At 43.8% G+C, this 27,546-nt stretch overlaps 1 protein-coding gene across 2 annotated transcripts in view; it reads left to right on the top strand.

The window, feature by feature from the left end:
• Positions 1 to 27,546, top strand: part of LOC137323031 (progesterone receptor-like) — a 268,780-nt gene that overhangs the window by 174,165 nt on the left and 67,069 nt on the right. Inside the window, exon 5 of one of the 2 annotated variants that reach the window (XM_067986389.1) lies at positions 16,962 to 17,264. The exons of the other annotated variant lie outside the window; for it this stretch is intronic. Coding sequence (XP_067842490.1) covers positions 16,962 to 17,264 — 303 coding nt within the window. The remainder of the gene's footprint in view (positions 1 to 16,961; positions 17,265 to 27,546) is intronic. 2 annotated transcript variants of the gene reach the window in all.

The raw sequence follows: 27,546 nt of genomic DNA, 5'->3' as shown, positions 1-27,546 counted from the left end.
TCCAGCTGAGCAGAGCTTGGAGAGGAGTGCGCTCCCCCCCCCCAACGCAGACTCTCTTCAGCTGCCCCTGCCACCAGTGTCTGCTCATGCACACTTGTGAGTGGTGAATCACCAGGTGACTATCTGTCTAATAGGACCCACTGGAGTGCCAGTATCTGTGCTGGTGCATGGCTGGATAGCATGTGACGGTGTGCCCTCAGAGGAATGGAGCGCCTCTGAGGAATCGCCCTCTTCCATGGTGCGTGTCTCTTCATCAATCCTTGAAGGCCCTGGAAGAGAACATAAAGCAATATTAACAATCATCGCAGAAGTTAGTTTGCAATGAGCATACTGAGTTCTGCAACAGGTCAATCATTGATAACATCAATTCATGATGTGTGTGAGGGATGTTAAAGTTCTGTCACCAGCTGTTTGTGGGTTGCCAGTCTCGCCATCACTGACGGCCAGGCATTCAACCATGCTGCTGAGCTCCAAGGCCTCCTCCTCTGCCTCTGTCGGGCATTATTTGTTGTGGCCCCCCTCCAGTCCTACTCTCCTGTGCATTTTGTGCTCTCTTCTCCTACAAGGGGAGAAAGAACAGATGTGTGAGTGAGTGAAGGTGACATGGTCACCCGATTGATGCATTGCTTTGGGTGGGGCTGCCAATGAAAGAGATGCATCAGAGGGTGAGCATCACACAGATTCATCACTGCATCAGGATTGGGGTAAGTGGGAGTGGTGGGTTCACAAATGGGGAGGTGAAGAAGTGCATAGAAAGTGAAGGTAATTGATAATGAGACTTACGTGGGTGTGAGGAGTGATGTCTTGGTGTAGGCTTAGCAAGACAGAGTGTGAGGGGGGTAATGTACACCACAGGATGTAGGTGAATCAGTAACTGTACTCACTTTTCCTGACCTGGTTAGGTCATTAAAGCGCTTCCTGCACTGTACCCACATCCTTGCCATCATGCTTCTGCTGCTCAGTTCCTCTGCCACCTCGAGCCAGGCCGCCTTGGTGGCAGAGGCAGGGCGCTTCCTCCTATCAGCCAGGTACAGTGTGTCCCTCCTGCTCCTCACACTGGCCAGTAGCAACTCAAGCGAAGAGTCGTTAAACCGGGATGCTGCCTTAGTCGTTTGGTGCTCCATATCTGCAAATTTCTCCCTCAAAATCTATGGTTGCAATGACCCTTTAAATACTCCAGTTCACAGCATGTCATTTGGTGCACCATACGCCCACTGTGTAGCTTGGAGACACAATCCCCAAAGTTACATTAAGAGCCTTCAATTGAGTCGCGATCGCTCAAGCCAATGCACGCAAAATTTCCCTGGGTTTCCCCGCTGAGTTCCCACCGCCATATTAAAATTGCACCCTTTGTCTCATTCTTTGATGTTGATTTTCATTCCCTTCTCCTGGTGTTAATGGGGCATTAACAGCCTCAAAATGGGGTCAGTAGCCTTATCGTCCCGATGATGCGGCTGGCGCCATTTTAAAAGGGGCCTACCACTGGGTGTCTAAAAAGCCAACCTGTTTCAGGCACTATGCCCCTTTTAATATGGAAATTGGGGTCCCATGACGTAAATAGGACCCTGATTACCATTTTAGGTAGGAACAGTTCCACAGGCGACGGAAGGGAAGAGGTCCAGCAATGGTAAGTCGGATTATTTTTGTGGGTTTCGGAGGAGCAGTAGTGTGACCCCTCCCCCCGCAACTTACCTTCCTGGTGGCAGCTTCGGCCCTTTTCCCTGTGCCGAATCTGGCGAGCTGCATTGAACGCAATTCTGGCGCCCTGCAGCTCACCTGGCAATGTGAATTATGCCGGAGCTTCAAAATCATGGAGGCCACTTCACCGCCGGAGTGTGTAGCCAACCAGCACACTCCACTGGGTGGCAGCCCAAAAGTCAAAATAGACCATTCTCTCTCCCTTTCTGTAAATCTCTCTTTATCCCTATCACTCTCCTATTTGTCTCCCACTCTCTCTATATGCTGCTCGCATGTCTCAGAAATGCATAAATCAACTCACATGCAATAAATTACTTTGAAATGCAGGCCCTGATTTTAAAGGAGAGGTGGGTACAGCGCACGCGAGCCCCGATTGAGGCAGATGACACATCCGGGGAGTCCGGGGACATGGAGGCCTGGCCGATCTTAATGGCTGGACCTCATTGCAATAACTCATCGGAGTCCCACCTGAACCCTGCCAGATGCACTACCTGGCTGGAGGACAGGTGCAGAAGATCGCAAGCAGAAGGCCGCAGCCAGGGACCCGCCGGATCAGTCCCCGGGGGAGAGGGAGGAAACCCGGAGTAAGTGAGGCCCTAGGCTAACTTGTGAGGATTGAAGGAGCACTCCTGCTGCTCCTGGCCCACAAGGAAACCTAAATATTTTATTTAAAACTTGTCTGCCTGGACTTCTTCTGGCCCATGATCCCCCTCCTGGCAGATTTGGCCTGACGGGGATACCGTCACGGCTCCGCTGCTCAGGCCTTGGACTTAAATTGCAATCGGGTCCCGGTGACATCGTCCGACCCGATCTGCATATGTAAAGAAGGACCCTTTGTGCAGGCATCCTGCTCACCTGCTCAAAAGAGCATTTTAATATTGGGACACAAAGCGGAGGTAGCGGGATCACAGTGGGTAAGTCCCTGCCCTTATTTAATTGCCCCCCGCCCGGTTTCTGCGAGGCTGGGGGAGTTACAATCAGGGCCAAAGAGTTAACTAAAACAGTTTGCTGATATCCAATATCCCTTCTGTTTATTAATGAGTTCAAAAAATAATGGGGGGATAAATTTAATTGACAGGCAAAGAGCAAATTCCAAAGAGTAAGAAGATATAACGGAGAAAGCCTCAGACATACAAACAGCTGGAAGCAATTTACATCCAGGAAAAAAAAGACAGCCGCAAGTATGTTCCAGCAACGGCCATTGTTATTTGAACTTTGGCACGAGACAACCTTGAAGCTATACCCATATCTTCCCTCCCACGGCTACTTTCAACTGCCTTGGACTCAGATCCCTAGGGAAAGGGCAACCTAACTGCACCTGAAAGCTGACTGAGATGCTACCTCAAAGTCACCAGTAGGCTTGGATTCTTTGTCTCCTCCCATGGCCTTCACCCCAGCCAATCTGGGCCATATGCTTGCATTGAGCCCGAAGCATTTGAATCCGGGCTTCAAACTGATATTTGTTTCTCCCCGGGTACTTGGGTTTCTTTAGCTGTTGTTGCTGTTCAGGGTGCTTCCTTGTCACAGACTTGCTCGCCGCATTATCAGGTTGCTCCTCATGATGGTAAAATTGGGTTCTTGGGTAAGCCAGAAGCAGGTTACTTGGGCAGGCTGGCAAGTGGACACTCAGGTAGGCCTGTGATCTGGGTATCTGGGATGACCAACAAGCAGGGCACAAGATGAGTCATGACCTGTATGTTAAGCAGAGGGTGGTAAAGATGAGCAGAAGTCTGCGAGATGCCATTATAGGCCCATTAGGAAGTGAAGAATCGAAGCCCAAGCCTCTGTTGTGGAGCCTTGAAGCTTTAATATTAGCTGATTTTTTTTGGTAGCTGCCCCATCCATCTCCAACACAAAAATAGTTTTCTGACCATTAGTAGCTTTAGCCATTGTACCTGAGGTTAGTACTTGATAACTGCACAATTCAAAAAGTGGTCACAATAATCAGTGTGAAGCAGTTAGAAGCTGCTGATCTGGCAATCACAAACAAATTACAAACAAATGACAGGAGAGATCTGGCAGTCATATGTTCTTTTAAAAGATCTTGTTGTCATTTGGTTACCACAAACCAATTAGTTTTGCAAGAACTTATAGCAGCCACATTTTTCAATGATATGAGGCTAGAAATTACTTTTGGTGATATTAGTGGATAAATACAGCCCATTCATATGACATTCCTCTGTCTGTATTTTAACAGAGGCATTAACCCAATCAAAATAAGGCAGAGGACTTTCATATGCATTCATTAAGTGTCCATTATTAATAGCAAGGCCAACAGTCATTTCTAGCCTATGGATTAGTTATTATAGGATGTAAGAAGTCTTTTATACAAATTATTGATGGGCTGTTTCACATTGTGTGTCTCCAAGTTTAGCTGTGAAGTGAGGTAGATAGCATGGAGAATTTTAACTCCAGGCGGGAAAGCAGGCTAGCGAGCGGCAGGCCCGCCTGGAGTGACAGGGGGAGGCCCAGCCGATTTTGACAGGCTGTGCTCATTAGCATGCTGCTGGCCGACTTCCCGACCAAAATGGCTGGGAAGCAGCTGCCGGGAAGTTAAAATTGTATGGCTCAGAGGCCACTAGCCGGGCCCAAGGTAAATGCAGAGACTGGGTGAGATGGGAATGCTGGTGCGATCAGTGGTTTGGGAACGGAGTGGAGTCTGTGCAGGGGCGGCGTACACGTTCCTTGTGGGGCCCAGAGGAGCACTCCTGCTTCTCCGGGCCCCACAAAGGAAAGAAATAAATTTAGCTTGAGTCCTCTTTTCTCAGTGATCAGCTTCCAGCCTGCTTCAGCCTGGCGTGAATGCTGCTTTCTCACTCCAACCAATGTTAAAGCGGCAGTCGGGTCCCAATCTGCATAATTAGACAAGACTCCATTGGCTGTGTGGTGTGCTTGGTGCCTGCAATTTACAATTGAAGTTGGTGGGATCGGGGCGGGAGGCCAGAGGGTACATCTCACGTTCCATTTTAACTGCCCCATTTTAATGGCAGAAACCAGGCAGGGGGAGTTAAAATTCCTGCCAAAAAGTCAAGTTGTAGTAACCAAAGTGTAAAGTTTATTCAAAGAGTTAACAACTTAGAGGCAAAAACATGATGATCCCCTCTTAATATCTTTTAATGTCTGTATAGTGCAGGGAGATGTGTGTATGTATACTTGTATTTCTGTAAGGTGACAGAGTATTGTAAAAGTACCTTCTTTGACATAGGATCATCTCTTTATCTGAACTATCCTGTCCTCACAGGCATCAAAGTGGGACTTTAAAGGGGCTGCTCACAGTACGTTGCCTCTATTCATGATGTCACCACAGTGAAACTTGATAACATCTGAAGAGAACATTCCACGCAAAATATCTGCTTCCAACATCAGTTTCAAAGCATCAAATATGAGCACAAGAGAAAGCTAAAACATACACTTTAATGTGTACAAATAATACTCATGGCAGGAACTGACCTGTGTGTGAAGATATTACCCCACATTTACCTCATATGGTGGTGTGATTCATTTTACTATCATACTACTTTATGAATAATTACCACTACTCTTCATTTTCTACATTGATTTATTCCATGAATCAGCACATGACTAAGGCACAGTCAGTCAACTATTAAGGGAAAATCTGAAAATTAAAATAATCCAAGCTGTCATTTTCCTCATTTTAATGTCTACTAAACACTTGCACAATAGACACCTTTTGAAGGAGAGTGTAATAACTCCTATGTGTTTGACTAATATGTAGTCATAAATATGCCATATGTTTTCAACTAAATATAAATCTGCTGTGATTTATATAATTATATGGAGTCATTAACATTCAGTGTAATTCACTGTAACAGAGATTTTCAGATTTGAAAACAATCTATCATTTTCAACACAGCCCACAATGACCACTCTTTATTGTCAAGTTTACTTAAAAAGTCAGTGCAAACTAAAAGAAATTCTACTCATTACAACTATATTTGTTAAATTATGACACAAGGCAAGCCATTTCTATATTGATATAAGGAAATGAGAATGAGGACCTATAGTATAAGAGTCTACCATATGTACCCAAATCACCTCCCAGCATATATTTTACATTTTTTCTTATTTTATTTCGAAACGTAACAATTCCGGCAATAGGGAAAAACAAACTAGACAGTTTCCAACTTTCTCTCCTCCGCTCCTGAAGTTATTGACTCATTCTAGGATACAAGACCAAAGCCATTGGCACCCCTCCAGTACCTCACCCAAATGGCCAATCTACTTTTGTGAACCTAGAAAGTGAGCTTTGTAAGGCTATTTTTCCACAAAGGGCACAACCCCTGGCCCTATCCTGTTTTCTTCCAGCATCTACACATGTATAATTTCCAGCATGGATCATTAGATAGTAATTAGGAATGGAGTCATAGCTGATCTTTTTCCTGCTTCTAACCCGAGGGCACTGAGACTTCCTCACTCCAGCCAATGTTGAACCAGCAGTCGAGAAAAGGCAATTTAACCCATTCAAGCTCATCCTATGTCAAAGAAGGTCCTTTTACAATACTCTGTCACCTTACAGAAATACAAGTATACATACACACATCTCCCTGCACTATGCAGACATTAAAAGATATTAAGAGGGGATCATCTTCCATAACATTATCCGCCTCCACCCCTGCCTCAGCTCATCTGCTGCTAAAGCCCTCATCCATGCCTTTGTTACTTCTAGACTTGACTATTCCAATGCTCTCCTGACCAGCGTCCCACCTTGCACCCTCTGTAAATTTGAGCTCATTAAAAAAATCTACTGCCTGTATCCTAACTCGCATCTAGTCCCGTTCACCCATCACCCCTGTCCTCACTGATCTACATTGGCTCCCGGTCCGGCAACGCCTCAATTTTAAAATTCTCATCCTTGTTTACAAATCCCAACATGGCCTTGCCCCTCCCTATCTCTGTAACCTCCTCCAGTCCTGCAACACTCCAAAATCTCTGCACTCCTCCAATACTGGCCTCTTGTGCATCCCCAATTTTCATCGCTCCACCATTGGTGGCCATGCCTTCAGCTGCCTAGGCCCTAAGCTCTGGAATTCCCTCCCTAAATCTCTCCGCCTTCCTACCTCTCTCTCCTTTAAGACGCTCCTTAAAACCTACCTCTCTGACCAAGGTTTTGGTCACCTGTCCTTATATCTCCATATGTGGCTCAGTGTCAAATTTTGTTTGATAACGTGCCTTGGGACGTTTTACTACGTTAAAGGTGTTATATAAATGCAAGTTGTTGTTGTTGTTGCTCAAACTGCTGTCCTACTTGAGATCAGGTAATTCATGGACTGGGAATCAAACCTGGGACCTTCTGGTCTTTGTGGCTTAGGTCACTGAGGAATTTGGATGAATAAAGTTTCACATTTTACATAGTATATAAATAATAGTTAACTTTACTACTGATCTCATTCATTCTAAAATTAGAGCATGGTATCCAAACTGCTAGTAATTTTACATCAATTTCATATCATCTGCTAGAGATCTAAGTCCTGCTTGAACTAGGCTTCAATGTACACCAGTACATTAAACAGTGGAAATATTAGAGCTAATGGCATGACAGTCACATTGACTGTAGCAGCCTTCACCTTCTTAGACAGGAAGAAAGATGCAATCAACAGCAACAACTTGCACTTATTTTGTGTTCTAAGGAAAGGCTGAATAATTTTCCACATGGTATTCCTAGATCTATCAGAGTGGATACAGAGGTTCGTGCATTATCATAAGTATGTTCATTGCTGAAAACTGATTTAAAGGGATGATTAGTGAGTCATAGTTGTTATGTTTGTGAATGTGAAATTCTTAGAAGCCATGAATTTTATGGCTATTGGATCTTTTCAATCAGTAGGAAGTGATTTCTCTGGCATTGAAAAATATATTGGCCTATAAATTCAGCCACGCAGTGCCCATTTTCCAGGCACTAACTGGCTTACTAAGCCCCCAATATGGCGGGCAGAAAGCGTGCGCACATTTCTGGCCGGAAGTGCGCTGCCCTGCATATTGGAAAAGAAAAAAAATATAAGCATCCTTTACCCACGCCTGAAGCAGGCAATAGTCCCTTTGCATATGCAAATATTCTTGAATTAAACTTATGTACTATAACCCCCAAGTCCTTCTCCTACTCAGCAGTCTTGAGTGTGCAGCTCTGCATGGTGTATTCATGCTTGGAATTACCCCAGCCCAAATTCACCATGATACACTTGTCTATATAAAAAGACATTTGCCAAACACGAGCCCATTCCCCCTCTGGATCTGGATCCTCCTGCAATCTATTTATCTATCTATTGGATATTGTCGGCCATGTTCTTGAATTCCAGATGGTCCTGGCTAATCTATGGAGATGAGGAGCGCATTATGTTAATATAATAAAGTAGCTTTGTGACAGCATTAACAGCAATATGTCCATCTACATATTAAGTCAAAACTGTATGACATACAACACATTATCAATATCATTACTCTTAACATGTTCTATAAATAGCTGCCCACTTTCAGATTTGGACATTCTTAAAGATATCAAAGGAATGGATTGGATCGGTCCTACATTTCAGCTGCTGTTGACCCATGAAATATTCAAGGCTGAAGAGTTAGTTCACCTTTTTCTCTGTCCCCAAGAGTCCCTTCAGTTGCTGGGTTTCTACAGTAAGTGCTTTCTGTCCTGGCAGTTAAACACAATCTTCTCTTTCTTGATTTTGCTGTTGTGATTGAAATGTTTCCTGATCAACAGCCAGGTCCTATTTTTTAATTCCTGGAGATTGTATTCAACTGCCTCCAAAGCCTCCTCCACACTCAGTGCAACCTCATTCTCCATGAGTCTAGTCCTCCTACTTTTGCATGCATAGTACATTATTTTCCAACCATTTCTACCACTGTTAATTCCAATATGGATAGAAGTGCCTCATTTTCTGTTGTGTAGGGACTAAACACTACACGTTGCAGCTGTGCACTGATGAGGGGCCTTAACTTACCACAGATGGTCAGTCATTGGAATTTGCAGTAATACTGCTCGGATGGTAATTGGCGGCACTTACAGAGATAAAATTGGTTAAAATACCTTAACATGATCATGTCATGATGTCAATTCAATAAAAACTACTTTATCTGCAACTTTAAGAGCAGGATCAGCCTCTGAGGGCCACATCAATCACTGCTTCAATAATCCTGTAAGGCTGGTTGTCACAGACTCCAGGAAGCTCTGACCAGAAAAATCCAAGAAGAGGATAACTGATCATAAATTGATGTAGTCAGTCTTCTTCTTCTTCTCTTCCAGCCCGTTTCTTCCAGTGCTTTACATCCAGCAGCTGTTTCCGTAACAAAGTCCCTTTTTATGTGGACAGGCCGTTAGCCTTACTCACAATTCCCTACCAGCAGAACTGGCCAGACTCCCATCGGAAATGTGTATCCCTCTGGATGTCAACTCAGTGTTCAGAGGCCGGAGTTACGGTCTGCTCACCAGGGCTACGATGGGGGAAGTGGGGAGGCACTCCATTCCCATCAGGCACATACCCTGCTGGATGTCAGCCCAGTATTCAGACACACAAACTCTCATCTCTGCTCGCTGGGACAGTGTAGTCAGTAGGCTGATAATATAAGCAATCCACTTTTCCACACCTATTCAGTTTGTGTACAGTAATTCAAGCGATTGTAATGTGCCCTTGTAATTGGTGCAAGGTAGCTTGAACAGAATCCAAAATTCATGATGCTTTGTGATTCCGGAAGTTTCAAGATGTGAGGCAAGAAGTGGATATGGTTTCCTCTCACAAAAAACATCGGTCAGATTTTTCTTTGGCAGCACAGGAATCATTTTCCAACTTCACACTTTCTAGCAGGGAGCCTCACTCAACAGGAGTGCATTTCAGAAATTTGGGCATGGGCTGCGCACAATGTTCCAACTAAAATAATGGGAAAGTCAAGCACAGCACAATCCCAAATGACTGATAAGTATTGTAGTATTGTCAGTGAGTGAGCATGCCCACTGGGAACACAGAGTCAGAAAATTACCCCTCATATAGGAACAGGAGTAGGCCATTTAGCCCCTCAAACCTGTTCCGCCATTCAATGAGATCATGGCTGATCTGTGACCTAACTCCATATACCCGGCTTAGCCCCATATCCCTTAATACCTTTGGTTAACAAAAATCTATCAATCTCAGATTTAAAATTAACAATTGAGCTAGCATCAACTGCCGTTTGGGGAAGAGCGTTCCAAACTTCTACCATCTTTTGCGTGTAGAAGTGTTTCTTAACTTCAGTCCCGAAAGTCCTGGCTCTAATTTTTACGCCATGTCCCCTAGTCCTAGATTCCCCAACCAGCGGAAATAATTTCTCTCTATCTACCCTATCAGTTCCCCTTAATATCTTGAAAACTTTGATCAAATCACCCCTTAATCTTCTAAATTCCATACTGAACCCTGTATTAATGATCATTTTTTAAATCGCCATTCTTTTAAAGTCAAGTTTTCCACCTTCCTTGGCATCCCAGCTACTTTCTGGAATTTTCTTTTTGTCTATAAGGCAAGTCAATGTCCAGCAATTGTAAGTAATTTGCTGGGGAAATTTACAATATCCTCTTTTTCATTAATAAAATTATTTTCCAAAAAATGGGCTTATTTTCCTCTGAAATGTAGCACATTTGTGCTTTTCCATGCCATATTTCTTGATTTACTGCCAAAGAAAACAAAAAAAAATCATCAACAAAAGTCAAATGGTTCATTTCTGGTTATTAGGTCATTTAATTTGCATAATTCCATCAAATTTTTCATTGGATGATTTGACTTTCTGTTGGTTGTAGGTTACAGTGTGTGAATAAAACAAATATTCTTATAGTTTAGCAGTAACTATGGTCTCGATATTAACCCTGCCCCACGATGTTAAAAATGAAAACATGCAGAACGTGCCCCAAGCCGCCGTGCACACGCCCATTGCTGTTTTTATGCCGGTGGATTTCAAGGCATCCGAGTGTCCCGCTGTGGAGAGGCAGGACACCTCATTAACATATTTAAATTGGGCTCCTACAGTGCATTTGGGAGCCTGATTTAAATTTTACAGTTGCTGCCGGGTTTCCCAGAAGTCGGGAAACCTGGCAGTGAAAGGGAGGCGAGAACTGCCAGCTTTTTTTTCAACAAGGTAAATGCCTTTTGCAGTACTTATTGTGGCCCAGGAGTACTCCCCCCGACTCTCAAAGAAGCCTTCGGCCTCCCCTCTACTGATCGCAGCTTCTCTCTCATCCCTGCTCCGATCGCCAACCTCTCCTCCACCCCCCACCGCCCCCCCCCAACAAGCCCCGATGGCCTTGCTCTCTATGTCACAATTGACCTCCCCTCCCCCTCCGCGCCCCCCCCTCCACAAGTCCCGAATGTAGATCTTTCCCCTCCTGATTGCCGGGAACCGTCCCCAAGGGTCCCCAGCTACGGATTCCTGCCGTTAGTTTTCCCGCCAGGCAGCCAGCCAGACTGTCCATTTGGTCAGCTGCTGGACGGGAAACGGAAGAAAAAAATGACAATGAGGTCCTGGCATTAAATTTGGCAGGACAGCCGCGTCCCCACTCTTGCCGGATTTTTTGGCCGCCCCGGCACCATCACTACCTTCCCGTCAATATCTGGGTAGAGACCAGGGTAGGTTGTACATGATCTGTGTGAGGAATCAGATTGATAGGCGGAAAGGTTTTTTCTCTTGTTTCATGGTTTCTTGTGTTCCTATGCTCAGATGGCTGGTACATGCATAATCATCAAAACAATTCAAGACAATTCCAAGACAATTCAACTAGCTATCATTTGGATTACGGGGAAATTCAGATGAAGATCTTTGCCTTTAATAGAGACTTAAGGGGAAATTTTAACTCCCTCCACCTGGCAGAAACCGGGCGGACAAGGCATTAAAATCGAAGTGTTGGACTTTCCACTCTTTTCCCACCCTGCATCCATTTCAACTCCGCTGTTTTCTTGGGTGGTTGGAGTACCCGTCTGACTCAGGCAGATGCCTCTTGAATAAATGTAAATCAGGCTCCACTGATGTCAATAGGACACAAATACAATTTTAACTGCTTACTGAGTGGAGAGTCCGCCATGAAATCTCCACTCAGTAGAACCTGACGAACACCCACATTAAGCTATGTAAAACCTGAAAATCTTACCTGTTCTTCTGCAGCCTCCAGCGGTCCCTTCAAGGGCCTTTAAACACCGCTGATTAGGCTGCCGTAGACCTGAAAAAACTGAGCACAGCATACACGGTGCATCCTCCACCCAGTTTTTACCCAATTGGACATTGTAGTCCTGAAACAGGCATTAGGCCTGTGCTTAGCATATTCAAGGAGCTTACTGCCAGTTTTAGGTGGGTGCCCTAGACACTCAACATCATCGGCTACAAAATCGGCAGTTGGTGCACTCCAGGGTTGATTGGACGCTGGAGATTGTGCCAGAAATTGGTCCCCCCAAAGTCCATTTTGCACTCAAATAACAAGTGCGATAGGAATCATTTCCTCCTCCTCCCACCCCCATGCTATTTTCACTGAGATTAAGGGAAATTTAGTCAAAGTGTTCAACAATTTGAAAGGATTTGAGAGGGTAAATGGTGATAGAATAGTTTAACTAGTTGGTGCATCAATAATAAGTACTAATTTAGGATTAGTACTGGAAGTATAAAGTATAAACATGGAATGCATTATAAGTGGCTATTGAAGTCGAGTCAATCAGTTAAAAGGGAATGAGACACATCAAGAGCAGAAAAATATAGATGAGTATGGGGGAAGAGTGGTGAAATAGAATTACAGTAGATATCTCCAAATTGAAGTTAGCACCAGCACAAGCACGATGGGCCGAATAGCCTCCTTCTGCACTGAAAATTCCCTGATTCTTATTGTGGAGTATTTTGAAATTGTTTTTTATTCCAATATAGAAAGTTTGCTGGCACAAGATTTTACGTAGCACTGAATTAATGACCTGAGTCCACATTATTATCAGTGTTTCCTGCAGCTTACTGCATTACAGTAATTCATTGCCTCCTCATATGTCACAAAGCCTATTTAAATATTGTTCTGCCACTACAGAGTTTCTTTTGTTTATGATCTTGGGTTCCGGCCTTTCCAGTAATCAGTGTCTTGGTTAAATTATGTTCAAGAGTTTTAAAGATCGTTAGCAGAAGTCTTATTGATTCTCTCTACAAGTGCTTCACATGCATGGAATCAGTATAAACCTTGCTATACTGAATAGTTTACTTTAATGTGCTATTTGGTGAGTTCCCTAGCCTCACTAGGGACACCTATGTTTCTTTAGAGCGAGTATTCCTTAGTAATATCAGATGCTCATTCCGACTCAGAGATTTATATCCTTTACTGCAATATGTCCCTCTGCAGTCTGGAAGCTGTACAACCTTAAAAAGGTGTCTTGACGATCAGTCGCCAATGGCTTTTGCTCCAATGCAGCCTTGAACCTAATCAGACACACACTCTAGAAATGTACTGGCCTTGCAAATCGAGATGAAGATTATGTACGGTTCTTTGTTTCTTGTTGAATAGTCTCATCTGGAAAAGAGCTAGACGTTCAATTTATTGCCATGAATTTACCCTTTGTTAGCACAGTGCCTCTCTGAGTACCTTACAAAGTGAGGCTAGGTTAGATCAAGGTTCAAATAATAGGTCGAGCTAGAATTGGCAGACAGAAACATGAGCTGTTTATTTATTTATACACAAAGAATTGATCCTCCTCTGAATACTGTATGATTCCTGTGATGTACAATGCTACTGTACTCTCCTAGTTCATACCATCGCAGTACAGTTGTATTTATATCACATTATCATAGCGCAGCGATACCTATATAATGCAGATCTAAATAGCTTTCTCACTGGGTGTTTCACTTTTTCTCTCCTGCAATTAATTGATCTTGTGACTCAGCCTAACATACGAGGCAGAGTTGTCTCCTCTGCCAACTCTATGCACTGTAATGTCTGTATCACAGCCCATGCTAACTCAGCACAGAGCAGAGATTGAACCTGGAACCATGTGGTGCATTTACTCACTGAGCCATTACTAGAATCCCATACCCATTTTATATTAGTACAGAATACTCCCCTGCTTTCTGTAGGTCATCTGATTCAGTATATGGGAAGGTTTTGTTTTCTAATTTCATTTTTGGATCTCTTCCAGTATATTTTCTGAGTGAGTCCCCTTTCTGTGAGCCTGTTCGACCAATTTCTTTTTGACCCCGTTAGCAGTTTCTCCATCATGCTGTCTTATCTGAGCACCTCCACTTTCTCAAACTCCATAGGGGGAGCTAAGTGGAAAATGGTTGGCATAGCGTGAATGATCCTGTTCATTTACAACATTTTGGCCTTGACTAGATGCACTGTGGTCCTTGTCCCATACACAGCTTTATTCCTACCTGAAGCAGTCATCTACAGATAAACACCTCCAAAGAAGGCCGGCCTTTCATGTTTCACAATTCCATTTTTCTGGGTCCCTGGTCACAACAATACAGGAATTTTCCTATCAATCCATTAGGAACACATCCATACCCAAGGTGCTTCCTTACCTTCTGCAGTTATTAAAAGATTCACACAGGTTTGTGTGAAATATCTTTTATTGTCCTCAGAAGAGCAGTATTTTAATTGTATTAATTTGAATTTTTTTTTTCTTTGCCAATTGCCCTTCCTTCTGTTCTCTCTTGGTTACGACCTTACTGGGGTATGGTTCCATAGGTGCTTTAATGAGCCTTATTCATGTGTGAACCTTGACATTGAGTGCAGCAGAATATTCAACTGAAGGTGGCTTCAGTTGCACCCAATCCTGTTCTTTCCTGATATCCACACGCATGCACTTCCAACAGGCATCGCTGGAAAACAATCTGGAGTGGGAATCCTGACCAACTTTCCCCTCCACAACACAGGCGGGAGTGGTGCTGAGGCCAATTATACTGTTCCCACTACTATCTCAGCTGAAATGAGCTGGCCTTCAGCAGGGGCAGAGCTACGGTCGAAGGATTTGGGGGGGATGGGGGTAAAAGTCCAGATTTGGCTGACTTGGCACTGAACAGCACGACAACGTCCCCAGTGTCATGTTGCCATTTGCATCAGACTCAAAATGGCAACACAATCATGATCGAGAATTTAAAAGTTAAATGAGTAAATTGTTTTCAGTCATTTTTAGCCAAGTCCTGACATGCAAAATTAGCCGACCTCAATATGTTTGCGGCTCTGCCAGTATCTTCAGTACCTACAGATCTGGGTTCCACCACTTGTTGCCATTTTACATAGGCGCACTGGGGATTGAGAAGCAATGATTTGGCCCAGGGAAATTCCTTCCTGCAGTACAATCACTTTCCCAGCATGAAATAATGTAATTTGCATGACTCTGCTGTTTTTCCTTCTAATACCTTATTTGCTATATTCTTGCTAACATCTGTGTCAATGAAGCATTTTTGCATATACCTTTTACAACTACAACTTTCCTTCATGTGCAGGTATGTCTTGTGCTCCTACTTTACAACAATATTCATGCCTTAACTTTGTCCACCTTCTTCCAGACCTCCTGCCAGGTCGTCCTCTGAGTCGTGAAGACAGTGCTGAAAAACTGCCATGCATTGTGCCTACTTTGAAAGCTTGGGGGTTTGGCCTCCCCCGCGGAAAAAAATGTGGTTGCGTCACTTCATCATGGCGTCTACCAGCATTTGCAGATCCTCTTCATTAAAACTGGCTTTGCGCTACTACCATTTAGCTATTTTTAACCAGCAATCGTGTGCTCCGCAGCTAGATTCTCAAGCTTTTCAGAAGTGCAAAAAGATCTTTGCTACTAATGATATCATACTTCTCACTTTCGGCATTTAGGGATATTGCGTGCTTCGCTAGGATTTCGGTACAATGATTGCAAAACAAGCGTTTGGCTAAATTTTTTTGACCAAAAACAGAGTCGGCCCCTGGATTAATAAATAATTCTAAACAAAAACAGTTGTAGAAGTCCATGTTTTTCTTTCGCGGCAAATAAGAGCTCATTAAAAATAGGTACAGATTTTTTTTTTGTCTTGTATATCAGGACTGCGCAAAGCTATACCCATCATTTTTCCTCTCTAACATGCATTGAGAAATGAGCCCAGATTCCTGGTGCGCACTATCAGTGACTGAATGTGAAAATAACCTGTGAATGCAGTACCAAAAGTGATTTCAGTATAAAATATTCTCTATTTTAGACCGAAAGTAGAGCTAACACATTGATGCGCATTATCGGGTAGAATTTACCAAATCACTCTTCTGGCACGCAAAACTCTGTGCCTGGAGTGTGAATTCGTCAAATCTACCTTTAGAAATCAGTGTGCATTATATGCAAAAACCTTTACCGACATGGCAAAACTGGATGACACATATGCAAACTGTATGTTACATGCAAGTTTGACAGATAATATTGCCAGGCATCAGAGGGTTTTTCTCCCTGACGGCAACATGCTGTTTTTTTCTCCTCTCCTGACTTACTGCACTCGTCAGCTAATACATTCCCTTTTGTTATTTTTATCAAATTTACCTCAAAGTTTTTGTAATGGTGGAAAGTTTTCAGGCAGTTATCGAGAGACATTCGAGCCTGAAAAAGACAATAGCAGCTGGGTGCGCCTGTTTACCCAGCTGTCACTGACTTTTCTCAGCTCATCTGCTTCCCAACTGGCATCAAAACTGGTCTGGATGCTGATGTATAGGGTTCTCTATGAAGGCAGTCACTGCCACTCCCATAGCTGACATCGTCAGAGTGGCTCCCTGCAGAGAGGGGAGACCCAGAATCAGGGTCTGAAAAATTGAAATGAAAATAAGGACTTCTCCTAAAAGGTAAGAGATATTTAAATTTCCTTTTTTAAGCATTGCCTAGATAGGAAACGTATTTGAAATTGAAAGCGCTCCCCCACGTTTTCTTTCACTTTAAGTAAAGTTATATGAAGCTTACTTCTTGTAATATAATTGCCTTTGATCTCAGCCACATAGTCTCACATGGCTTTTGCCTCGTCAGAGTCAAAGTGCTGATGCCTGGCAACATCACATTTTATTTCTCATTATAGATCTTCACATAAAATGTGATTTACCATTACGTTTAAGAGACAACAGCTTATTCATTTGTAGATTCAAAGGAAACTGAATTTGGAAACCGAGGCAGCTAATAAAAGTGAGATCAAACAAAGTCCAACAAATGTAGACGTTGATTTGGATAATTGTGAAGTATAAGTCTGTAAACTGAACAATGATAGATATTATGTCAAAAGTTCAGTGGTTGAACAGGCGATTATCTTTTGTTTTTCAGCCCGAAAACTAAGGAAATTCAGTAAACTAAAGAACATCGGAAACAATCCATCTGCTCTACAGTCTGAAATGACACTATCTAGTGTCAGTCCAGTTGTTACTCCAAAGATCACATTACATTCAGCTCGAGGGGTCCAGTTCGCGCCGTCACTCATTTCCATTTTACAGATAATTGAACCAGAAGTTGTTTATGCAGGTTATGATAACAGTCAACCAGACTCGCCTAACTATCTGCTAACCAGCCTGAACAGGCTATGCGAGAGGCAACTTGTATCTGTTGTTAAATGGGCCAAATCTGTACCAGGTAACAGTATGAGTTTAAATGATAAAGTTCCAATCATTAGACAACATAGTGCACACTACACTGTTTTTTTTCCTTTGTGGTAAATGTTATGGTTATCAAGGTGATGGAGGTAATTGCTGGATAATGGAACACTCTTTGGAACCCACTGTCAGCATCAAGCACTCTTAGGTGAGGTAAAGTATGGCCAGATGCAAAATAAAAGCTGTCTATACTTCACCTTAACAATGTGTCTTAATCCCCTACCACCAAAGTGCTATTTTGGTTTCCCATACCAGGTATCTTTGTGATCCCTGCAAATCAAAGTTTTAGCTTAAGGCCAATTACATCCAATTATGAGCAGTTTTAGGCTATGAATATATGTCCTCTAAAAACTTGAGGTCAGACTGCCAAAATTCACCTCATTTTGGACCTTACAACCAACAGAGAGAAAGACAGAGAGGGGAAATAGTCACTCCATCAGTCCTAAACTAGATTGAAACCCTAATAGTGCAATGCAACTCACTGCACAACCCTTTTGCCCAATCAATTTGTTTTCTATATCAACAGTTAAAACCGCCCCTCCTATCTTCATTGCACATTATGGTAAGTTTTTTGTACTTGCCGAATTGCTGTTAAGTATCAAATCCTAAGAATGCATATTTAAAGGCAGATTTGCACTCGGCCTAGTAGCATAGCATGTTGAAACACCAACATACATTATCAAGGAAATGGAGGTGGATTGGGCATAGGTCTTGTTTTGATCCCCCCACATTATCAGGGACCAGCTGTGCTGCTGTGAGACACATTTGTTGAAAGCCAAGGGACCTCACACAAGAAGGAGAGAAAAATTAAAGGGTGTGCCATCACTGGGTTGCTCTCTGATGCCTGACTGAGAACAACAGTAACGGAAATCTTGAAAAAGGTCTCCTGGCTGCCTGTTATTACCCCCACAAGTGATATGTGACCCATGTCAACCAGTGAAAACTGGGAACAAAATAAAAGGATTTCATACCCTCACAAAAATTTAGAAACAGAAAATAACATGTTCCTTGGAGATTGACAGCAGTCACATTGGCATTGTAATTACTGGTAGAACGATCTCAACAATGTCCAATTCAAAAATCACACCAAGCCATATTGGAATTTTTCAAGCTTTAAAAATAAGTTATAAGGTTCCTAAATAACAACTTGGAAATTGTATAACAGATTTACAGTTGCAGGATTTAATACAATGTTACAGGACAGATACGCCCTTTATAGAAAGAGGAAATCAGAATGTAGTTGAACCATGAGTTTTTTTTATATATATAAGGACTAATAATCCCAGTGAGGAGCCAGGCTCACATGGAGCGTAGGTCAGAAAATGAGGGATACAATGTTATAACGCTATCTCTGACCCACACTCTCTTAGAGCATGGATTGCTTGCTGGCAATGTGGATTAGGTGAATTATCCCTGCAACGAGCTCATGAACTCAAAAGTCTTAATTAATTGGTGACTACTGCATATAATTGTTTTTACTGTATGGACTATTGGCTTATAGTTTAAATCTGTACTATATATGTTTCGAATTTCTCCAATGCACTTCAACCTGCTAGAGGGACAAAAGACATTGTAAGTATACCATTTAAAAAAAAGTTATTTACAGACACTCAGCTCTCTAACAGTCACCAGTAGAAGTAGTCCCAAGTCTATTCTTTCCTTTTCCAGAGTATTCAAGGAGCATATTTGGACTCACAATAAATAAGAATGTCTGTTCAGGTAGGATAAAAAGTATGGATACTGCAGGTAAACAGGCTGAAATTAGCATGGTCACAAAGCCACAGATAATTATTTTTGTTTTATTTGTGACCATTATAGTTGCAGCTTAGTTTCCTGCAATATCTAAACCTTTACTCCTACCCAATTAGACCACCATCTTTTTTAAGATGGCTTGCCAGTACCCCTTCAAATGGTAGATTGGAGAACAACATTCAATGGCTGAATTCTGCTCATCACTTTAACTGCCCAATTAACAATGCAAATGTTTTACATTTGTCATGTATCAAGTTGGATTTATGTTGAATGCACACTCCACTATATTATCTTTATGTGTTCTATTTGGTATATTGGGTACATAGTACAAAGCAATGGATGATAAGAGGACGACCCTGATAGCTGTGTTAGTTTATATTGTAGTCGATTGAAGTTGACATGCGGAGGTAGGATTAGGAAAGTGTTTTGAACAGGATGTTGTTCTTTCATTTCAAAGCCCTAACTTTAAAATCCAGCTTTGGTAGGTTCAGAAGACTCTGCATGTAGAGTGGTTTACATTTTTCAGGCTCAGCTATACTAACATACTTCACCTGCTAGCCTTAAAACTCACAGAGAGGAGTCTGGTTAATTGATTTGTCAGCTAAGTCATCTTCACTCGCCACTCCTAACTTAATTTCTTTCAGTTTTACATTCCAGAAGAGTATGCGTATGATAGTTTCTAAAAATAAGGTCAACAGTTCAGTTCCTTCATTATCCAATCAACACTTTCATTTTTGTTCCTAATTCTCGTAAAGTATATGAAATTCTATGCTGTGTATCCGAATGGCCTGTTTCTGTGCTATAAATTCTCTCTAAGAAGAACCCCCAATAGCCAGAGGATTCACATGCAGTATTAATTTCCTTAAGAAAAACAGCACCATGGGAAATGACTTTGTTGTGTGCATGGATTTTAGGCATGCCTTTGACAAGGTACCACATGAGAGATTATTAGAAAAGAGTAAGAGAAATAGGGTAGGATAACAAACTGGATTAAAAATTGGTTAGAAGGGAGAAAACAGAGAATAGAAGTTAAGGGCAGTTTTTCAGAGAGGTTGAAAGTAGGTAGCAATGACCCTCAGGGCTCAGTTCTGTTCACTGTGTATATCAATGATTTGGATACAGGCCTAGAATGAGTGGTGTAGAAATATGCAGATATACCGCAATAGGAGAAATAGTTAATTCTTAAAAACCAAAGGAAACTGCAAATGAATATTGATATGATGGGGAGGGTGGGCTAAAAAGTGGCAGATAGAATTCATTGTCATTAAGTGTAAGGTGATGCATTTAGTAAAAAAAAAGCAGTAATTACACTCTGAATGGAAGTAGACTCAGTGCTGTTGAAGAGCAGGGATTCATGAAGGTAAAGGTTCACTGACAATAAAGGCTGCATCTCAGGTTGATAATGCTGTAGAAAAATAGCTAATAGAATTCTAGGTTTTATCTCAAGAAGTAATGATGACCCTATATAAAACCATTGTAAGACCTCAGTGTGCAATATTGGGCTCCACGCTACAGGAAAGATATTGAGGCACTAGAGAGGATACAACGCAGATTCACTAGGATGCTGCGTGGTATGAGGAAATACAAATATGAAGAAAGATTTGAATAGTTGGGTATTTTTTTGTTTGAACAATGCAGATTATGGGGCAATATGATGGAAATGTTTAAAACTATAAAAGGATGGGACAGGGTAGAGAGAAGCTGACCTTTACCAGTAGTTGAGGAGTCAAGTACGAGGGGCCATAGATACTAGTTTAAATGTAAGAGATTTGGAACAGAGGGCAGGAGAAACATCTTTGCACAGAGAGTGATGAGGCTATGGAACTCACTTTCTGGGATAGTGATTGAGGCAGAAACTATGTCAACATTCAGGATTAGATTGGATAGGTGGATGAAGGAAAAGGGGGTGAAGGGATTTGGGAACAGGGTGGGTAAATGTGATTAGAACTCTTTGCTCACGTATGGAATAAAAGCAGGCACGGACCAATGGAGCCAATTTCCGTGTTGTAAGTTTTCTGTATTTCTATGTCCCTTTAAGGACTGCTCTACATCCAGAACTACTAAGTGGAGCATGCACAGCACAGGTTTTGCCCATTGGTACTTGAAAAGTGCATTGGGATCCTAATGGTATCATAGGACTCCAATTTGGATTGTATAATGAGGGTCCTGCCTGTTTCCGGCAGGTGCCTTGGCTGTCTATTTGAAAGCCCCAATCAAAACAGTGGCGGCTGGAACAATAAAGGGAATGGGGCAATAAGTTTTGCGCTCACTACAGATCCGTTCACACCAAAATACAGGGATGAAAATTAGCCAAGTCACCAAGCGGCTTTGTTTGCAAACACTTTTCCATTAAAGTTGTAGGCCTACCTGGAAAGTAAAGGTTGCAGTTGCATTAAAATTCCAGCAACAAAAATTGCAAACCAGCTAACGGAACTAGTGGGCACTGACTGTAAATCACTGGAAAGTTAGTTGGGCCAGAAATCGCGCACTGCAGCATGGCAGCGCTCACCGCAGCTCCTGCAAATTAAATAAAAGTAAATACTTACTGCGTGTCTGTGGTTTCGAATTGCTTGATTTTGAACTTTAAAAAAATTGTGTGCTATCAACTCAGCCTCTGAGCAGAGTGAGTTGACGCGCATGGAACAGTCTGTGAGAACAGAAGACACACTCACAAAATCTGTTAGGAAGAGAAGTCACACCCACAGATTCAGGGTGCATTGCTCAGGCAGGCAAGCAGACTTCATTCATTTAAAGTTAGTATTCTGGATGTCATTGTAAATAAAAATGTTATTTTTTTTATAAAAAGCCAAAGAAATAATTGAATTAAATTAAAAAGAGACAGAAGGGAAAAAAAAAATTTAAATTTAATTTTAAATTTTTTTAATGACCAAAAACTATTAAAATAAGGTATAATATGAGACTCCACATTTTTAAAGTTTAATTTTTAGTTGTTTGGCAGTCATTAAGACCATCCGCACTTTTAAAACTTAGCTTAGACCTGGTATTTTTAAGCATACCTGTTTGATGGCGTAATTAGTTACTTTCCAGCTGGGCAGATGAGCAAATTTGCGATTTTTCAGTGATTTCTCTGATTGCGGCTTGTGATGGCCCTTTAATTCGAAACTGTCAAATCACCAGCGGACCACTAGGAGCACGATTTCTGTGTTTTAGTGCGCGTGTGCATACGCTGGAACTTGCTCCTTCAATTCACCACTGATGAGCAATTTCTGGCTCATTGACTCGTATGCCTGTGGAAATATTGTTCGGATTCAGACAGGGAACTGTCACAAGCAAGAGGCTGCCACACCTGAGCGGCTGCTACTGTGAGTTAGATTTTTGAAACTGTCTCTTTTAGTGTGGTAATATAAGTAAGCGAGTGGGCAGGTGGAGTTCGATGTGGGAAGAGTGAAGTCATCCACTTTGGATCTAAGAGAGAAAAAACAGAATATTTTCTAAATAGCAAGAAACTAGGTACTGTAGAGGAACAAAGAGATTTGGGAGTCCAAGTACACAAATCATTTAAAGCTAGTAGTCAGGAACAAAAAGCAATCAAAAAGCCTAATGGAATGTTGGCCTTTATCTCAAGGGGGTTGGAATACAAAGGGAAGGAAGTTATTCTGCACTTGTTGTATTGAGCCTTGGTCAGACCCCATCTGGAGTACTGTGTTCAGTTTTGGGCACTGCACCTCCGGAAGGATGTATTGGCGTTGGAGGGAGTGGAGCGCAGATTCACCAGAATGATACCAGGACTTAGAGGGTTAACTTATGAGGACAGGTTGCATAAACTTGGCTTGTATTCCCTTGATTATAGAAGATTGTACGGTGATCTGATCGAGGTGTTCAAAATGTTAATAAGATTCGATAGGGTAGATATAGAGAAACAATTTCCTCTGATGGGAGAATCAAGAATGAAGGGACATAATCTTCAAATTAGAGCTATGCCATTCAGGAGGGAAATCAGGAAGCACTTGTTCACACAAAGGGTAGTTGAAATCTGGAGTTCTCTCCCCCAAAATGATGTGGATGCTGGACAATTGGATCATTCAAGACTGAGATCGATAGATTTTTATTAGGTGAGGGTATCAAGGGACATGGAGCTAAGGCACGTAAATGGAGTTGAGGTACAGATCAGCCATGATCTGATTGAATGGAGGAGCCGGCTTGATGGGCTGAATGGCCTACTTCTGTTCCTGTGTTCCTTCCTAATGTTAGCCTTTATCTCAAGGGGGTTGGAATTCGAAAGTGAGGAAGTGATGTTTCCATTCTACAGAGCCCTGGTCAGACTCCATCTGGAGTACACTGTTCAATTTTGGGCACCGAACCTCAGAATGGACACATTGGCCTTGGAGGAGTTACAGTGCAATATCACCAGAATGATACCAGGGGCATGATTTTAACCTCGAAGAACGGGTGGGTTGGGGGCAGTGGGGGGAGGGGGGGTTACATCCAGTAAAAATTTTAGAAGTTTGTCCCAGCTCCAATGTGCTGAAAAATCTGTTTCACCCAGACGCATCTAGGTGCGCACCGCTTCGGAAACCCAGAAGTCCCGCTGGCAATTAAAACTGTTGGGATGACATTTAAAGGGGCCATTAACTTCGTTGAAGTACTTAAATCAATTAAATTTGTGAGTTATGAAGCAGAGAAATTATGTTAACTGCCTGAATGTGTCTCCCGTGGCCTCTGAAACACGCCAAGGAAACGGAGGGGAGTTGCAGCCGGCAGCCATTTGGACATTTAAACCAGTGATTGACAAGTAAAGGTGAGTCTTTGCAGCAGGGTAAGCAGTTCTCTCAGACAAACATTTGGCTGGGAGATCTTAGTGTTTAGACTCAGATTTCTTTGCTCAGACTCAGAATTCTTCTGTTCAGACATATTTGCCCGCATTTTGGACCCCCTCAAACTGACACCATCAGCATGGAGGGGGGCGCCATGGATTTATTCAGTCAGCACTACATCTAAGGAGGAGGCACATCATCCGCGCCAGGCATGGTGTGCAGTTCTGGGATTTGCAGCTCCACAAGACAGAGGTGCGCCACAAGGACCTGCAGAAGAGCAGAGAGGGGAATAACGGAGGGCCCGAAATCGCAGGAGACACTACCCTCGTGAGAGGGTGTACAGGCAAAGGCAGAGCTTCCTGGACCTCTCTGAGGAGCAGCGCCCACGCAGGCTCAGATTGAGTCGGTAGATGGTCGCAGCTATCTGCAGGCTTCTTCATGCAGAGCTGCTCCAGACTGGGCCTGGTGGCTATACATTGCCTGTCGCAGTTAAAGTCAAAACTGACCTCAACTTCTTTGCCTCCAGGGTGCCACCGGTGACATCACCAGGATCTTTCAGTCGTCCGCCCATAAGTGTATAGGACAGGTCAGAGATGGCTTGTTTGCCAGTGCATCCGACTACGTCAATTTCCCCATCGACGACATCAGCCAGACTGAGAGGGCAGTGGGTTTCCACCGCCCTCCACCCCCAAGTGGCTCATGACACCTGTGAGGAACCCCACCAGCAAGGCACAGAAGCATTACAACGACAGTCACAGCACCACCAGGTCTGTCATAGAACAAGTCATAGGAATGCTGAAGATGCGCTTCAGTTGCCTGCATCTATCTGGGGGAGCCCTTCAGTACTCACAGCGAGGGTGTGTAGAGTAATAGTCGTGTGTTCGTCCTGCACAACATTGCTCAACAGAGGGGGTTACCGGTGAATGAGGTCCCATGTGTTCCAGAAGCAGCCACACTTGCCATCAACATTGAAGAAGAAGATGAGGAGCATGAGGAGGAGGAGGATGAGGATGAGGAGGACAACAATGGGCAAACCATCGGCAGAGCAGCATCTCACATGGCAGCTCGTCATGCCAAGGAGTCACTCATATTTGAAAGATTCTCATAGGGGGATCTGCAAAGTCACCACAGCCAAGTCGGCCATCTGGAGAGGAGGCAGCATTGTGGGTACCAGTTTGATGGGGGGGGTCAACGGGTGAGACATGGGAGCGCTTTGAGCAGAGTCCCCATTTCCATATCCCCTTTTGCCATTATCCTTCTCCAGGACCAAAGCCACATTACTCCTACCACTCTGCTGGAGAACAGTTTGGAGGACATGTGTGATGCCTTGGAAGGCCAGTGCTAGTTTAAGGCAGCAGAATGTTGTTCACCCTGAGTCCACACCGTCGTTGCCAGCGCTGGAACGGACTCATTTTTGAGCCGTGGTTGAAGCTCAATGGAGGCTGTCATTCTCTCCATCGCAGACATTGCTGCACTGCACCATCAATCCACTAGCGATGGAATTGGACTCCTCCAGCCTCTCCGCTATTGTGGAGAGTGTGCGTGGCACTATTTCTACTCCCTCACAAAATTGCTCCTGTACCTCTATCATTCTCCTTTTCAAGAATGGCCCCCAGGGTTCAGCATCTGTGCCAAGCTGAGCAGAGCTTGGAGATGAGTACGCCCACTGACGCGGACTCTCCACCGCTGCCCCGCCACCAGTGTCTGCTTGGGCTCACTTGTGTGTGTTGATTCAGCAGATGACAACCCAACGGCCTCTCTAATAGGACCCACAGAGGTGTGAGTAGCTGCGCTGGTGGATGGCTCATGAAAATGTGACAGTGCACCCTCAAAGGCAGGGAGCTGCTCTGAGGAATCACCCTTATCCACGTCTTCACTCCTTAACAGCCCTGGAAGAGAGCATACAGCAATATTAATAATCATTGCAGAAGTAATGTTGCGATGAGCATACTGAGGTGTGTGACAAATCATTCATTGATAACATCAATCCACATTGTGTGTGAGGAATGTTAAAGTTCTGTCACCAGACGTTTGCGGGGTGCCAGTCTCGGCAGCCCCGACAACCAGGCACTACACTGTACGACTTATCTCCAAGGCCTCCTCTTCTGCCTGTGTGAGGGCCACTATTTGTGGAGACCCCCCCTCCAGTCCTCGCCCTCTCCCAGGCATTTTGTGCTCTCTTCTCCTACAAGGGGCGAAAGTTCAGACAAGTGAGTGAGTGAGGGTGATGTGGTCACTCAATGGATGCATTGCTTTGGGTCAGGATGACAATGAAGCAGATGCATCAGAGGGTGACGATCAGACAGATTGATCACATTGCATCAGGATTAGGTTGAGTGGGAGAGGTGGGTGCACAAATTGGGGGGGGTGAAGAAGTGCACAGAAAGTGAAGGTAACTTAACATTGAGCCTTAAGCGGGTGTGAGGAGTGATTTAATGAAGTAGGCTACGCAGGGCAGTGTGAGGGGGTGTCATGTTCACCACAGAATGCAGGTCAATCAGTAACTGTACTCACTTTTCCTGACCTGGTTACGTCATTAAATCTCCTTCTGCATTGCAGCCACGACCGGGGCACCGTGCTTCTGCTGCTGACCTGGTCTGACACCTCCAGCTACTCCTTTGTGGCAGAGCCAGGTTTCTTACTCCTGTCTGGTGAATAAAGCACCTCCATCCTGCTCCTCACTGCGCCCAGCAATGTCTCCAGGGCGGCGTCAGAGAACCTAGGTGCTGCCTTGGCTTTGGAACATTGCATAGTCATTGTAGCTTCCTTCCAGCTTCAAAATGCATTGTCAGAGTGGGCTTTAAACGTGTCGCGCGGGTATGCAGTCCACCCGCTGCGCAGCTTGAGGACAGGAAACCCAGAAGTTCAGTTGAGTGGCTTCAATTGAGTCGCGGTCGCTCGGGAAACTGCATGATATTTTTCTCCGGGATTCCCACCCAATCATTGACCCCCGCGCTGAGATCCCACCTCCTAGTTAAAATTTAGGTCCAGGTCTTAAAGGGTTAAATTATGAGGACAGGTTGCATAGACTTGGTTTGTATTCCCTTGATCTTAGAAGGTTGAGGGGCGCTCTAATCAAGGGGCCCGATATTAGGCGGGTTGCCGGGGGTGGTCGACTGGGCGCGTGGGTGACCCGCCCAGTAAAATTGGTGGGTTCCCCACGCGATCATAAGTAAATTGAAGCCACTTACCTTGGCCTCCGGGTTTCGCGCTGGAAAGCTGCGCAGCGGGCGGACTGTGCACACGCATCATAGGCTGTCAACTGGAGGAGCCCGATTTAAAGGGGCAGTCCTCCACTGACTGATGCTGCAGAAAGGAGCCAAAATTACAGCATGGAGCAGCCCAGGGGGAAAGCTGCTCCCAGGTTTAATGATGCCTCACTCCAGGTCCTACTGGATGGGGTGAGGAGGAGGGGGAGGACAGAGATATTCTCCCCGGTGGACGGGAGGACGTGGCCTGCCTCTGCCACCACAAAGGCCAGGCTCGAGGTGGCAGAGGAGGTCACCAGCACCACCAACATATCACACATATCAGTGCAGGAGGCGCTTCAATAACCTAAGTAGGTCAGCCGAAGTGAGTACACTTACTCATTCCCCTACACTCCGTCTGCCACATCACCGCCCCCACCCCACATCTCCTTCAGCACTGCCAACACTACTCTATCACATCACTCCTCATACCCACTCAAAGCTCATCCTCATCTTACCTGCACTTTCTCACCTTGCCAGTACCCAG

Source organism: Heptranchias perlo, chromosome 6 (assembly GCF_035084215.1).
Source record: "Heptranchias perlo isolate sHepPer1 chromosome 6, sHepPer1.hap1, whole genome shotgun sequence".
Classification (NCBI taxonomy): Eukaryota; Metazoa; Chordata; class Chondrichthyes; order Hexanchiformes; family Hexanchidae; genus Heptranchias; species Heptranchias perlo.
Note: the sequence above shows the minus strand (reverse complement) of the source record. Positions and strands in the feature narration are given on the sequence as shown.